Genomic DNA, 16,878 nt, shown 5'->3' on the forward strand with positions numbered 1-16,878 from the left:
GCCGGAGTGGCCTGTGCTGCACATGAAAGTCTTTTCCATTCAGCTCGGTCCATGGCTGCACTTCGCCAACCACGCAGTCTGCGGAGGGTCCGCAAATCGTCCTCCACATGATCGATCCACATTGCCCGCTGAGCACCTCGCCTTCTGGTTCCCGTCGAATCGTTGTCGAGAACCATTTTCACCGGATTACGTGGGATATTATGAGAGACGTGTAAACTAGTACTGCTACACAGTTAAAAAATCTGAAAATTACACGCTATTGAAATAATTGATCTCATATTTTTCTTTTTTTTTTCTTTTATGCAATACTGGTCGACCCGGCAGACGTTGTCCTGCATAGTAGGCGAAAATGCGCGTTGTGAACTACCCATGCGAAATTTCCATACGGTTCTTAATGTTAGCTTTTCATGATTTGATCAACCTTATTCGTGATTTTTGCATGAGGAAATACCATATAAACCCATCGGAAACGATAACGAACATATTTGCTGAAGGAATGAAGATAATCCATCCAGCCGTTTTCGAGTTATGCGGATACGAACACAGACCATTTCATTTTTATTATATAGATAGATTGAATACAAGCCCCATAGTAACGTCAACCTGTAATTTTAAAGTGATGGAAAAATGAGTCGAATCAAACGGAGTCTTTTTGTTACATCATATACGCTGTAACATGTTTATACTATGTAGCCAATAGCTCCCGATTCATCTTACGTATATTAAATTTTAACTTGCGAATAGTTACCGTTTTGACTCAAATTCCGGACATGACTCATATTCCGATCACTCGCTTTTAAATGCCCATTCTGATTTTATTCGTGTAATTTCCAGCACATGAGCTTGAATTCGTATGTAATCTTGATCCTCAGTACGGAAAACCAATGAAAATTTTAGTTTTAGGGTGCTAAAACGCCAGTGTTCGGAATATGAGTCGTGTTCGGGATTTGAGTGAGAACGGTATGTGAAATCCGGAAACCTTATAAATTTTGCAAATTCCAAGATAAATGACCCTACACGTAATCCCGCTATGGCTACTAAGTCAGTACATTCCAAGATAAATTTGTAGATAATATATTTGGCTTTCTGAACAGTTTCGAACAGTGCAGCATAGAATATTTCTCCAATTCTCTCAGTTTTCGTTAAATGTATCATAGCTCAACTGGTAGTCTCATGTACACTAACGCCGTGGTTACATGAAATCATCAATCCTCGCAGGACTTTGAGATGTTCTAGATCGTAAACCATTTTCCGTTGGCCTTCCATACGCACCTTGTAGTTTCACAAACTGCAATACACTTTTCGGCCACCTTTCAGACACGCCTTATAGTTTTGTAAACCACAAACCATTTTCCACCGGTCTTCCAGACGCGCATTGTGATTTTGCAAACCGCATTCCAATTTCCTACGGTATTACAGACAAACCAGATAAACCGCGCCTTCAATTTATCTCTCTTCACAATTTAACCGCTTGAATTCAACTCACTTCATGAAATCAGCGAAAGGATCCAAAAAGTAGACTGGCAGGATCGCCAAAATGTGCGGCCCTAAATGGCCGGAATGAAATTATGACAGCGACTCACCGTGGATGCATGTGCACGCCGCGGAGATCTGACCAGAAGAGGCAGAGTCAAGGCTTGCCGCGATACTGGTTCTAAAATAATTGAAAAAGTCGGGCATGCTACGTAAAAATACATCTCATTCCTGGCAAATACAGTGCGTGATTCAATATTGATGAAGTGTCATCCTCTTTTATTTCACGTAAACTTCTGAATCGTTAAAGTTATATAAAAAGCTGTGTAAAAATGAAGTGGGCTTTATGGATTTAGCAATTATTGTTTATATTCACTAGTTGGGATTCACTGAGATTCGGGAAATATTTTACTAATAATTATCAGCAACAAACGACATTTTTGGCGCGAATTTAGTTTTTAAATATGCTGGTGCACGATTTTGTCGAACTCGAAAAAGAAATACTTAGTGTGTGGAACTTCATACAGAGTTCCAAAAAATCTGTAAAATTGTTGAAAGTCGATTTCTAAGCAAAAAGTCGCACATTGTGAAAGCATTGTGGATTATTGAAAATTCAGAACAATCCTAAAAAATAGTTAAGTTCTTAAAATTGATAATATTTTAACAAAATTGTATACCAAACCTCGAATGAAAGTTCATGAGTGGATGGAGGATCCTTGAGAAATCTAAATGATGGAAGTCTCGATGGTCAGTCTACTTATGTCCTACTTAACATTTGATATAAGCCGGATTTCAATTCCAAATGCTAAATGTCAGTTAATATAAAAAAGGATACTATTGAATTCTAAATAACATGAGGCAAACAATCATACATTAGTAGGGGAGGCATTTCCAATCATAATATTAAAATGCCTTTCACCATATAGGTATTGTACAACGAGATAAGATTGTATGCACACGATGATGTATATAATTTTCATATATAGCTCCACATGTCATATCTATTTTGTTTTTTCTCTGTTTTAATAACAGATACGATATTAAATGCACATAAGAATGTTGATGAACGAAAAGCAAGTCAAGGAGAATGAAGTGATAATGATAATGTATAAATATTAGTAGTAAAATTCTTCTTTATTTAAACATTTTTTGTTCTACAATTATTTTTAACATGTGATCGGCCGGCTTGGCCCTCCAACCTCGATTTTGATTATTATTATTATTATTATTATAGAGTTTTGGCACTTCCTCAGCAAGCGTGCTGGGAATTTTCACCTACCCCGGGCAATCTGAATGCCAAAGGGGATTAGGCTCTGTGGATCTCATTCGCCGGTTGACTTAAAATCCTATAATAAACGTTTGCACCGGATGTATTAATTATGGTGGTTCAGGAATCTTCTTACAACGCTGCAAGTTCAAAGAACCACTGTTTTTGGATGCTGTGGATGTTATGAGATAGTTCCAGCACTCCTAAGGATCTCAGAAGACGATTCCGGTTGCTGAGATAACAACCGGAATTATACGCACGTCCTCCAGGTGCCACATCTGCTTCAACTCCTCCGCCAAGTCGTGGTACTTCGTTATCTTGTTGGAGAATGTTGTTTGGACATTATGGTCTAGCGGTACAGCAATGTCGATGAGGGTTACCCGCTTCATCCTTTTGTCGTAGACCACAATATCGGGCCGATTGGCACGAATGAGGACATCCGTTATGATCTCGCGATCCCAGTACAGCTTCACGAAACTATTTTCCAGAACCGGGACAGGCACATATTTGTAGTAGGCGACAAACTGGTTAACCAAGTTGTGCTTTAAAGCAAGCTGTTGGTGCACAATCTTGGCTACTTCGTTATGACGACCGAGATAGGCTGAATCAGCTAAGGCTGAACACCCGGACACGATATGTTCGATCGTCTCTCCTACTGAATTGCACTTCCTGCAGCGGTCCTCCACGTTTTCGTGCAATATATAGTGCCGATAGTTCTTCGTCGCAATTACCCGGTCCTGGATGGCTACCATGAATCCTTCTGTTTCCGAGAAGAGTTCACCCCGCACCAGCCACGTATTCGACGCCGCTTTGTCGATATATTCCAGCTCCAGTTGATGGGGGTGCGTCCCATGTAACTCCTTCTGCTTCCACGATGCGATCATCTCGTCGACAGATTTGATGTCGCAATTCAGCTGATAGTCCTCCTGCGCCAGATGCAGGGCACTGAATCCGTGGTCAGCTTCACACACAGCGCGATAGATTTCGTGGCGGTTCTGGCTTTCCACGAAGTATCTTCGCAACTGCTGGATCTGGGAAACACATAGTGTTTGTATATCGGTGACACCTCTTCCTCCTACTGTACGTGGCAGGGTGACTCTCTCAATGGACGATTTAGGATGGCGCATGCGATGCTTAGTGAACGCCACTCGTACTGCTCGTTCTAACGCCTCCAAGTCAGTCTTGGTCCACTTCACCACCCCGAAACTGTATGTCAACAAGGGCACAGCAAACGTGTTTATCGCCTTCACCTTGTTGCCGGCCGACAAGAGGCTCTTCAAAATACCGTTGACACGATGCAAGAACTTTTCCTGCAGCTCTTTCTTGATCGTTGTATGGCGAATTCCTTTCAGTTGCAGGAAACCTAGGAACTTGTACGTTTCGCCTTCAACCATGTTTCGAATCTCCTCCTGTTCGTTGACGCGGAAACTGTCGGCATCCACCAGGTGACCCCGGTGTAGATGTATGGATCGACATTTATCGATACCAAACTCCATCCGGATGTCGTTGCTGAATACCGTTACAAGCCGCAGAAATTGGTGCAGCTTCTCCACAGATTCCGCAAACAGCTTCAAGTCGTCCATAAAGAAGGTGTGGGTAATGTTTGTACTCCTTTCCCCACCCTTCAAATGATAGCCATAGTTGTGTTGGTTGAGTGCTCTGCTAAGAGGGTTCATGGCAAGGCAAAACCATAGAGGACTAAAGGTATCGCCTTGGAATATGCCCCTCCTGATGCTGAGAGTCCTGGACCGTAACACCTTTTCTCCGTCGGTAATGTGTAGGGATGTGCTCCACATCCCCATAGCGTGCTGCATTAGCCTGATGACGTTACCGTCTATCTTATACAACTGCAGTACCTTAAGAAGGTACGAGTGAGGTACTGAGTCGTATGCCTTTTTATAGTCGATATACGCCATGCTCAGGTTTCTTTGCTTGTGGGTGGCCTGCCCAACAACGACTGCATCAATGATGACCTGATCCTTGCAGCCTCGTGTGTTACGTCGACAACCTTTTTGTTCCTCGGTCATCAGGTTGTTGACGTCGCAATGGTTCTGCACCCTCCTCGCTATTACCGATGACAGCACTTTGTACAGACTCGAAAGGCACGTTATTGGTCTGTACTTTGCTGGGTTCAAAGTGTTCCGATCCTTCGGCAGAAGATAAGTGACACCTCTAGTGATGAATTCCGGTAGCTGCCCGGGGTTATCTAGTACCGTGTTGAAGCATTCCGCCATCCGCCCGTGGACTGTTGTGAGTTTTTTATACCAGAAATTATGCACAAAATCGGGTCCTGGTGCAGCCCAATTCCTGGTATACCGAGTAGCCTCACGTATGTCTTGGGCGGTCACGTTGATAGCGGTCATGTCTCCAATTCCACCACAATATTGCTCTTCTTCTGCCATCCACACCCCATCGCCGTTGTGTATGACGGGGTTCTCCCATAGATTGGACCAAAACTGCGTGACTTCTCCAATCTCCGTCTTTGTCGTTTCGGATGTGGTTGTAGAACTCCTTTTCGTTGATGTTGAACATTCGATTTTGCTCCTTCCTCTTCGAACATTCTCCATAACGTCGCAGTCGTTTAGCAAGAGCACTCAACCGCTGTACATGGGTGTCGAGGATCTCAGTTATGTTCGCCTCGGTGAGATCACGGAGTTCTGTGGGTTTCACAATTTCAGCAACATTCCGAACTAGCCTGGTTGATCGATTCCCCTGCTTGTACTGTGTTAATCGACCAACCTTTGACCGCAGTGTGGCGATGCGGGTCTCCAGACGTCGCATCCACGCGGGTTTTCGTGCTTTGGGGCGTGCGCGTCCATCACTCTCACCTTGTGGGCGCGTTCGCAATCCCAACGTTCTTACAACAGCCACTGCAGCCGAATACACGATAAATTGCAGCTCCTCAAGGTTCTCCACGGTTTCCAAGTACTGTGGCAAAATATCCTGGTTAAGGATGCTTACTGTACTCGTCAACCGATAGGAGTACTGCAACTTGGGTATCCGGTGTCGGGACATGGGGTCTGTCCCACGGAACTGTGTAACTGCTGTGCCCATATGATTAGCTAGTTCGTCCTTCAATTGCTGTCGTTGCAATTCCACTGTTGGTCCTGGAGCAGCGGGTGCAATCGAATCGCGACGGTTACTTGCGATTGATGCATCCAACCCAACAGAACTCCTTCTCGACGTATCGCTCGATCTTGCCTCCACCTCCTCTCCTAATTCCCTCTGCACTTCCCGCTTGATGTACTCTACGTCTTCTGGAGTCAGCATATTATGTGACATAATAGCTCTCTGGCGTGTGTACAACTTGTTCTGGTCAAGTTGGGGTGCAAACCGAGGGAACCTCTCATTGAACATCTCCAGCATCGCCGGTCTGCCGGACATATCCGTCTCCATCCTGGTGCAAACGTAGTAGCAACGGATCACGTACTGATTCATCTCCCTTGTCCACATGATCCGTTGCCGTCGGCGGCCCGCTAACGTGAGTGATTGACGTCGATCAACCACAGCAACATCAGCAGGTGCAGCATTGCCTTGGTGATTTCTTCTGCTGCCGTTTCTGTTTTGCCTTGTCGGCACGGACTGAGCCCGATGACTAGAGGGTCGCTGTTGCACCTCTCCTTCCTCTAGCCGCTGGCCGCTCGCTCTGTCCCCCGTTCCAGGACCAGCTCCAGTAGGGGCTCCCTCCTCGGGCAATCGCATGGGTGGTATTGTTCTTGAGCGTAACTCCATATTTGGGTGTGCTTTCATTCCCGGAAACTACCGGTTCTGTAAAGTTATTTAATTCTTTACAGTGCTAAATAGCTAGGTTCAAGCGCCAGTGCTCGCCCGAGGGTGGTTTTTCATTGGTGCTTAGGAATTGGGCCTTCAGCTCCCACCTACTCGAAATGGTGGTTTTTCATGGACGCCCAGGGTATTTCACCTGAGCTCCCACCTTATTATTATTATTATTATTATTATTATTATGTTGTAACTTAATTTTTTTAAATATAATGTATCAGGAGGCGCTAGTGTTTTTTAAAATTTGATAACCTAACTAACTATTTACAATAAAAATTGGATAACCTAGATTATAGGGTAACCGTACCCTTAGTGGAGGCAGCACCAATAGTGGAGGTAGTGGGGTTTTAATGAGATTTATCATATTTATACATTTTACGATGGTTTCAGTTGATGCGTCGTGCTTTAAATATCCTGTTAAATGCAACTTATCTTAAGATTTCGCTGGAAAAACTATTGAAAACAATGATTTTCCTTAACAAAATTGACCCCCTTGCACCTATAGTGGTGCAACTGTACCAATAGTGGCGAATCTCATAAGAAACCAATGGATAGCACCACTATGGGAACCAAAATTAATTTTTACCGCCACTAAAGGAACAGTGTACCCATAGTGGTGCAAGCAATATTTGGTAATTGTTGATGTTAAATGACATCTATCTCATTTTTGTTAGCAAATTTATTAGTTTATCTATTGAATAGGATATTAAAGCTTTAAATTTCCCATAATTATCAATTTTTAAAAAATATTTTCTTTTGAGGATCTACTAATACCTCCACTATTGGTACCGTTACCCTAATAATGTATAAATGAAAATAATTTACTTTATGAACGAACTTTTCGTAGTCAAATTTTGTTTCAGCTCGCGTTTTCAAGTGCACCACTATCAATATTGAAGCAACAAGCAGCTCTGTCCTCTTTCAAGTTTGCGACCGACGCAGCAAAGCCAAAGCAAAGGGTGACAAATTATTCGTTTCTTGTTGCTCTGGCTCTGTATTCTCCGTAACAGTTGGATCTACATCCTGTTGCTCCTTTCGTCCTCCACGTCGTTTGCGCGATCCTTTTTCGCCATGATGTTCTAACTTTCCATGGCGACCACCTTTCTTGTGTCCACGATGTGGGCGGCGTCCCTTCTTGCCCCTATTTTCCTCACTGTCGCTATCATCACTATCACTGCTGCTGCTAATGCTGCTGCTACTGCTGCTGCTTGAACTGCTCGAACTTGTACTGGCTTTGAGTCTCCGGGATTGCATCTTCCGGCAAAATTTTGCCCAACGTTTCATCTCGTGGCCACGCAAGGGCCATCCAGGTCCCTCGTATTCGGGAAATCCTCTTGGGCCAAAACGTTCCATCATCATCGGTCCCCATGGGTTACGTCCCCAGGGATTTGGGCCCGGTCTATATGGTCCATACGGTCCATGTGGTCCACGGGGGCCAAATCGGGAATGCATTTCATGATCTTGAGGTCCATGATGGGGTGGTCCATGGTGGCCATGATGTGGCGGACCCCCATGGCCGTGATCGTTGTCATGATGACGTCCTCGGTGATGGTGCCGACCACCATGCTTTCTTCCCCTGTGATGATGGTCGTCCAGATTCAAATCAGCCATGTCGTCCAACATATCATCATCCTGCATAGCAGACTCTCGATTGGCAGCCAAATCCAACGCATTTTTCAATGTCAAATTTTCACTCTCTTCACAAAGTCGATCCTGAATCGGTCCGGGATGCAATCCCACAACGAACTTATCCAGCAGCAGTGGTTCCAAGTGATCTCCAAATTTGCAGTTCACCGAATAATTCTTCAGTCTGGCGTACCAAGTTTTGACATCCTCACCACGTTGCTGCTCTGCTCGGTAGAACTTGGCCCTTTCACGGAAAATCGCAATCTCTGGTAGGAACTGCTTAGCCAACATTTCACACAATTCGTCATATGTTTTGCTGTTCGGCGAATCTGGATGGCAAAGGTCTCGTAACAATCGGTATGTATCCGGGCCAATCACGCTGATCAGCACCGAAACCTTACTACTGTTCGGCACGCCATTGGCTTTGAAGTACTCCTCCAGAATCTCGTAATAAACACTCCAGTCGTCTGTGTCCGCGTCGTACTCGGGGATAACTCCAACAAACTGGGCTTGCTGACCGGCGTTGACAGCAGGGATGCTGTTACTGTTTGAAGTCATCTTTGCATTCTGATACTGCCAGATACCGTGCTGGAGACTATTTATTTATACTCCAACACCAGACAGCAATATAATTCGATATCATTAGGCGCGGATGGACGCGGACTGTTGCTTGTATTCATATTTTTTCATGTCGCGTCCGTGTGATTTTTCGCGGGATTTACCACTCGCCCGGCGCGACGATGAGTCACCCTCACTGGATGTCTTAGGTACTTCTGCAGTGTGCAGCCATACGAAGACACATTTCACCACACATGAGTAAATTTGCATCATTATTTGAGTAGGGGAATTACGGCTTTGGCAGGTTTTGTTCTATTATTGTCAGGGGGGTTTTTTATGACTGATTATGCTCAAATTTGGCTTAAACATTTTTTGCATATCAAAGAATATTGTGCCCAAATTTCATAAAATTTGGTCGACAAAAACCCCACTGACAATAATAGAAGAAAACCTGCCGAAGACATTCCACTAAAAAGCTCAAAATAATTTTCTTATCAAGAATGTTTGTTTTCGAAATCATTTAATCGAATAACTTGGATACCCTTCGTAAGGCCCCTTGAAAACTTGATGGAACAAGCGTTTTGAACATGGTCCAACTTGTTTGAACATGTTCTACTTGAAGAGGTGAACAACATTATCAATTCATGTTCATGCGTCATTATTTGGACGAAACGTGCGCAAGCCCCATCATGTTCAGACAAAACCATTTGTTCAATTCAATGGTGGAAGATTAGCTGATGTGATAGGGGAGAACGGTCCAAAATGCACCCCTGGGGCAAAATGGCCTCACTCATAAAATCACTCATATAATCTGTTGTAGTACATTTTTGAACGAATATTACCATTACAATTCATAATTAGTTCTCCATCATAGAGCTCCATTGGAAAAATTAGCATAATCCCTTGATATTCACTCAAATTTAACGATTTGCTATTCTTCCACCAGATCCGTAAGATTTTAGTTCAATGCATTAAGAAAAAACAAACAACCATGCGTTCACCATCATTTTACATGCAATTGAGTCATTTTAGACCACCATTCGGGCGTTTTGCCCCAGCCCTATTTTTAAAACATTTTTTAAATGCGTTAGAATGTCATGAAAACATTATTTGTTTGAATAGGAGATCATTGTGAAATGTAGCTGTGTTTGTAAATTTTGCACCTATACGTTGAAATGGTTGGATATTTTTGTTTATATGGGCGAAAACATCGGAAAAGCTCAAGGGGTGCATTTTGGACCGTTCTCCCCTACATTCCTAGAAGTAGTAAAGAAACGAATATTCAACTTTGTTTCAAACATACTGGTAATAAGCAAAGATATACGAAAATAGAAAAAAAAAAACAGGCCCCTTTAAAATGTTTATAACAAATAAATCAATGTCTATTCAAATTACGAGATGAGTGAAGAACTGATCTCAAAGTTCACGGAAATAAAAAATAGATTGCCAGATCAGTAAGTGACCCAAACACGTACAAATAGTTAAGTGATCGTAATCCTGCAATTGAGATACAGTTTTGGTCAAAAATACGCATTCATAAATACTACAAAAAAGTATTATTATGGAACATGATCATTCGAAGCAATATGGAGGAAATATCTTACTTCATTAAAAATGAATTTAAAACTGCTAGTGGAAATGTCATATTTTCAGTGCTATAATGCAACGTACACACCAGTCAAGCAGTTTGACGAACATTGACTCCGCCCCCAAGAAAACGCTTCGGTTGCTGCTTTGTTTGAACGTGTGTTAAGTTGCTCTAGCAACCATTTGACAGTTGGCGGTTGGAAAAAATTAAAACGGTTTGATTTTGGTTTGAGTTGTCGGGAGTGGAGTCAAGGTTCGCCGAACATGTTTGAGCATTTGTAGTGAAGTTGCACAAACCCCCATATATTTTTTGATGGTTGATGCTCAAGTTGGCGCTTCGGTCGTTCGTGTGTGATATTGTTGGTCGAATAAATTGATTGTTCGTGCCGCTGTTGTTAAAACTTGATGGATGTTTGAATAAACGAGAGGTGGAGTCGGTGTTGGTCAAACTGCTTGTCAGTGAGAATGTAGATGTCCATCGATATTGAATACTATTATTAACTTACCAGGATCGAGAACTGAAAATCACAATCTTTATACGATTTCTGTCAACATGTTTCTTGTTGACTCTGTTGTTTACCATTGGAGAGTGGAAGTCAAAGTTACTTAGATCGTTTTCACTAAAATAGTTAGACTTCTAATCACCAGTTAGCGTTGCATTCAAGAAAACTAGTTCGCCAGTGGCTTGTATGGGATAATCAAAAAATGTCATCTGCATGTCATTTGACTAATTTGTTCATAACTTTCTTTAGAAGCCAAATTTATTCCATAATTTTGAATGTACTCATAACGCTTGAGAAGGGCTATATTTTTGTCCAAGGGTACATTGCTCTTAGTATAACATCTGAGGCTGGAGAGTGAAAACTCTCCAAAATGTTACGTGTCATTTGACATAATGTCATTTGAATGACATTTTGCCTCCCACGCCCCAGATTGCATAATTACAGCAAAGTCATGTTAGACAAAGTTGTAGGTCCATTTAAGCGCCATAAGTTCGTCATACAACATGAATTGATAGCTACCTTCTGAAAAAGTTCTACGAAAATTATAATTAACGGAATTAAAAATAAATTCAGATTACCAAAAGTATAATAATTAATCATTACTTGTTGAAATTTAACTTTTAGCACTTTTCCCGAGCTTATCGAGATTCAATGAATTAAGTGCATTAGAAAATATCCTTTTCATTTTTATTATTGCGTCTTTCCAAACATTAAGGGGCCATTGTCAACAGCATTTGAAATATTCTAGCAAGAATCGGACAATTGTTTAGTTGCTGTTAGTGGTTTTAAAGATGGATCAAGCGAAAATCTGTCAGGACCACCATTTAAAACGGAAGAGTGTTGATTTGAGATGAATTTTCCTCAAAGTGATCCGTTATGACGTTGGTAGTGGTCCAACCGTTCAACAATGGCATCTCTATAAGGCCGATACAAATATTAAATTTATTTTATGTCACCCCCCCCCCTCAAATTTTCAAAAATATTGAGGGGGCGAAAACAAATTTTTTTTAAGGATTTTTTTTTTTTTTAATTTTGTACGTTGTACATAACTATTTTTTACTTGTTACCATCTATAGACAATAAATTTGTTACCAAGACTATTTTAATTGAAAATGCGAAAATAATCTATACCCTATCAGGTCCCGAATATTGAGGGGACTCTTGCTTACAGATTCCGTCCTCCCTTGCAATATGTGGCCATTTCCATCCACGTTTTCAGCATCGGTGTCTGATGACGTTTATGTTGCTCAGCACACAATATCCAGCAATATCCGTCAGAATTATGAATTTTAGAAATCATCTGCGTTATATCTGCCTACACAACATGTTTCACAATAGAGTAGTACATTCGAATTTTGGTGCGTGAAACAATCCGGTTGGGTCTCCGAATATCTCGAAAACTCGCGAAGGTAGCCCCAGCCTCTCTGACTCGTGCTTCCATGTCAATCTTAATTTCGCCGTCTGATGATATCAGACTGCTGGGATATTGAAATCCTCCGAACGTCCGGCTACTGCGAAGTTTGAGGGGCTGTTCCCGTTGACACTCAGCCACCTCGTCATGCTGACGTTGTTGGTGAGACCCGTCGCAATGAAGCATACGGTTAGCTCGTTGTACTAATATAGCGTTTCGTGATCATTAGCCAATTCAAATCAGTGTCGTCTAGATGTTACACGAAAATAAACTGCCAAAGCAGCTCAAGGTATGGTACACAGTCAATCGCACCCACCAAGATCTTATCGATTACGCTCAGAAGTAACAGGGAAGATGAAATCCTTGCCTCACATCAGCGACTATCCGAATGGGGCTAGACAAAGCTCCGATCTGAAAATCTGAAAATCCCTTGCACCCTGGGTGCCACACAACTTTTCGTGACTTCCCTTCCGTAGTCAATGAATTACAAACAAAGGGACACTTCCAACTTGTTGCCGTTGCCGGAAAATATTGCGTAATAGTTGCTACAACATTAGCACAGACAATATAGGATCAGCCCTGAACACCTCCACCGACAGCCGACCGACATTGTGGGCCCTTTTAGATTTCATGCTTCGGATGGCTGCTTCATGAAGAACACTGACTGAGACTTGGAGAAAGCATTCGAAGTGCTCGAACCAACATTTCAGTTGTCCAAGTCAGTGAGTGATTGATAATCTCCGGTTGCTGCAACCATCCTTTCTGTCCTGTCCTGTCTGCAGCGCCCGCCTCCTACTTACAGAGATACATACCGTTGACGGGACTCGAACTCATCTGATTCTCTCTGTTGCTCAATCTTTGCTCCTCAATTATCCGTTCTTTTCGCTGAGTGCACAGCACACCCAAGTTGTTGTCGCGGCTTCACCCCAGTACCCCGAATCCCAGTACCCCGAATCCCAGTACCCCGAATCCCAGTACCCCGAATCCCAGTACCCCGAATGCCATTATCCCGAAGGCCACTACCCCGAATGGGACAGTACCCCGAAAGTCATTACCCCGAATGGGACACTACCCCGAAATTCATTACCTCGAAATGTCATTATCCCGAATACATTCCGAATCTGTAGTTTTTTCCAGCATTATTTTTATTACCCATAGATACTGATGTATCGTAAAATGACAATCTTTGAAAATAATAAAAGTATATACACTGACCCCACATATATGGGTCACTTCGTAACAATAATTAGTCACTCCATTTTGCACATTCGTTAGAAGAAAATGACCATGATTGTGGGGTCAGTTTGCTACTTACAGTTACTTAGAGAAAGGCAATGAAGGTTCTATTTAACCAACATTTTTGTTTTTTTGTCAATAATTAACTTTACCTATCATTCTACACCATTATTATCTGGAAAAGTGTTATTCATGAAATGGAGTAAGTGAAAATAATAGCTTCTTTAAATCAATGCATTTGCCTGATATAAAGCAGAAAAAAGAGATTTGCCTGCTTAAAATGAACGTTTTTGCTCATTTTGAGGCGAACAGAGAAGATGATGCCTTCTTTAAATGAATGCATTTGTCCGGGATAAGGCGAACATAGGAAATAAAGCCTTCTTTCAATGAACGCATTTGCCCAGTTGAAGTAGGACAGTGTTGATAATGCATTCTTTCAATTAATGCGTTTGTCCGCTTTAAGGCGATCATAGTTGATGATGCCTTCATTGGATGAACGCATTTGCCCGGGATAAGGCATACAGAGGAGATAATGCTTTTTTTTTTCAATTAACACATTTGCGTAATACGATGCGAACATAGGAGACAATGCCTTCATTAAATAAACACGTTTACCCGGCTTAAGGCGAACATAGATGATAATTATAGACACTATAGGTTCCATAGACGAGTGCAGGCACGGTTGGGTTATTTCTAGTGTGTGTGTTTTTCCACGCTCGGTAATGGCGGCTTGTCGGTGTGTAAAAATCAATCGGTCACTATATTGTTTGACACTAGCTGGAGGAAAACTCACTGGCGAAAAGGCCTTCTTTCCCTTCCCCTCACCCAGGAACGCCAGTGAGCTTTCCTCCAGCTAGTGTCAAACAGTACAGTGACCGATTGATTTTTACACACCGACAAGCCGCCATTACCGAGCGTGGAAAGCTGGATTGCAGAATAATAGTTTCAAGCGGATAATAGTGTCAAATAGTTTCAGTTCAATGAAACGAATTGCACCATTGAGTACCGAGTCTGACACGGTGAACCTCGTCAAAGATATGGAAATGCTAATATCATCTTCCAAACATAGACGTACATGTTCATGGTAGAAATAACATTTCCATATCAGTGTAAATCGTTAAACTTCACGTAGAAGTAATACACTCATATCATTAATAGTGTACTTGTCAAAGGACTATCGGCTCAAAAAATAAGTACGGATATACGATCAAAATCCTCGTGAAAATACATAATTTGCTCGACGGAAGTTGCTTTACTGTTGAATAATTCGTAAAACAAGTAATTATTATTCGCATGAATTCTAAATAAACTTCTTTTGATTTACGTTTTTTTCATTTAAATAAACTATAAACTGGAAATCATGACTGATTCGGGGTACTGGCTCATTCGGGGTAATGGCGTTCGAGATAGTGGCCTTCGGGGTAACAGCATTATGGGTAATGGAATTATGGGTAGTGTCATAGAGTCTGTTGTCGCCGGTTGCGATAAAAGCATTCTTCGTCGACCACTTCTATTCTACACTACCACCTTCCAGAATATCAACTACCCGAGCTCCAAGTTCTTCAACGAACGATTTCTTCACAGCTGGATCTTCTAGTCGGTCTATTTTGATTCGTCGCCCGTACCTCTCCTCCTGCCGCTGAATCCGTGCAATGCGTTGTCGGATCTCGCCAATTAGAAGATGATAATGTAATGCGATTTCAGCGCTGCGTTTATTACGGGTACCGTCTCCACTTTCAGCTGATCCATTACCAGAGGAGCCAAATACTAGACCTGTCAACTAAAAGCGGCTTCAGAGAAGTAAGTCAAACGCTGCTGGCTGCATACTGGAGAAACGGGCGCAGGTTGGCTCCACGGTCGACGATGGAAGGAAAGCCGAAACAATCGTCAATAATAGCCTCTTCTACGATATTTTACGACGCATGATTGGAGCAAGGTCAAATCTGTGGATGCCAGAGAAAGACGCGACTTGTCAGTCACTCACCGTACCAACTGATCAGCTGAAACGTTGGCTCGACCACTTAGAACAACTTCTTGAAGTTTTGACGACTTATCCTAATTCAGCTATAGGGAAAGGTTGACAATTCTCCGACGGCAGCAGGCAGGATTCCGCCGCACACGATCAAGTCAGAGCCATTCTGTCACGCTTTGCATCATTGAATTTCAAGAGTCCCTCTAGTTGCTACTAATTGACCACAGAGTCCTGCACAATAGAATCGCTAGAGTGAGGCAAGAATGGATGTATTAAATCTCTGTTGCTGTTGCCCATCGAAATCGACGAAATCATGGACCGCTCTAGCAGCCCACCACCATAGAGCAATCGAACGACCTCAACCCAGATGATGATACTGCCTTATCAACGCAAGAGTAAACTGAATGACCTGGCCGTGTGGCTGAATGACACTCATCAAAGTCAACAAGACCAAATCGTTGGATGTGAACAACTTCAACTGTGCGGTTGCCGGGCAAACAGTGGAGAAGATCGAAAATCAACAACGGGCGGCGGACCAAGATCAACATTTAACATGGAGATCCAATCGATTCTGCCAATCGAGCTGAATGGAGAAGACTTTTATGTGCAGCACAGGCCACTCCGGCCTTAGTCTGATAATAAATAAATAAAACCCCGAATACGTGAAATCTGTTGTGTTATACACCCAATATTTTTTTTCTCGGTTGGTATTTTTTAATTTCCCGGTTAACCTGATTTTTCACAGGTTTTCAAATATCACCTGCATTTTCTTTGATTTTTCGTGAATTTTTCCATGGGATTAACTTATAGTTTCATCAACGCTAAAGGTCGTAATCAACTAAAACCCACCCGTGTAAAAAAAGAACCGGGTGTACGCCAGTAAGACTTGGTGTGTATTAGCAGAGATCACATCGACTTGTAAGTATTGATCAACCGATGTTAACGTCCATCGAAATCCGATATCAACAGCATCTCTACAATGTGAATGGACGTAGGCCGGTCACACACCACGTAAGAGCGGAGAAGAAATCTACAAGCAAGCGCTGGACAGGAATCCGGCAGAACATCGTAGCACAGGCAAACCTAGGATCTCCTGGCGACGAAACCATAACAGAGAAATAAACGAAGTCGATAGGAATCATACTTGGGCCGAAGTCAAGGATGGAGATCGTTTACGTTGGCCCTATGTACCTCAGAACACACGTACATAGGTGCTGAGAAGGAAACCAACCCCGGTGTCGTAAAGCCAATGTAATTTTGATTAGCTATTTTTATAAAGAAATAGAGATTTATTTAGATTATTTTAGAACTTGTTTGGAAGAATGTTTTATTTTTCATAAAACTCCCAATAATCAAGGTTGTTTTTAGTGTATCGTACCTTTGCTTAAAGTAAGGTAAACGAAAATATGCAACCAGGCACCTGAGAAGACATCTCAGATCGTATGGGGGTTGGGAAGCACCCAGA

The 16,878-nt window shown here is 42.3% G+C and overlaps 2 protein-coding genes across 2 annotated transcripts in view; one reads left to right on the top strand and one right to left on the bottom strand.

The window, feature by feature from the left end:
* LOC134214466 (opsin Rh4) overlaps positions 1-16,878 on the top strand; it is a 371,396-nt gene that overhangs the window by 228,619 nt on the left and 125,899 nt on the right. The window lies entirely within an intron of this gene.
* On the bottom strand, positions 7,357-8,835 carry LOC134208767 (uncharacterized). Its single transcript, XM_062684692.1, has one exon. It carries the CDS (start codon positions 8,702-8,704, stop codon positions 7,442-7,444), a length of 1,263 nt encoding a protein of 420 aa, XP_062540676.1. The 5' UTR covers positions 8,705-8,835; the 3' UTR covers positions 7,357-7,441.

This window comes from Armigeres subalbatus, chromosome 2 (genome assembly GCF_024139115.2).
Source record: "Armigeres subalbatus isolate Guangzhou_Male chromosome 2, GZ_Asu_2, whole genome shotgun sequence".
NCBI classification, from domain to species: Eukaryota; Metazoa; Arthropoda; class Insecta; order Diptera; family Culicidae; genus Armigeres; species Armigeres subalbatus.

What these genes read in the sequence shown, in the direction of transcription:
- LOC134208767 (XM_062684692.1), bottom strand. Translation starts at nt 8,704, where the DNA reads ATGACTTCAAACAGTAACAGCATCCCTGCTGTCAACGCCGGTCAGCAA.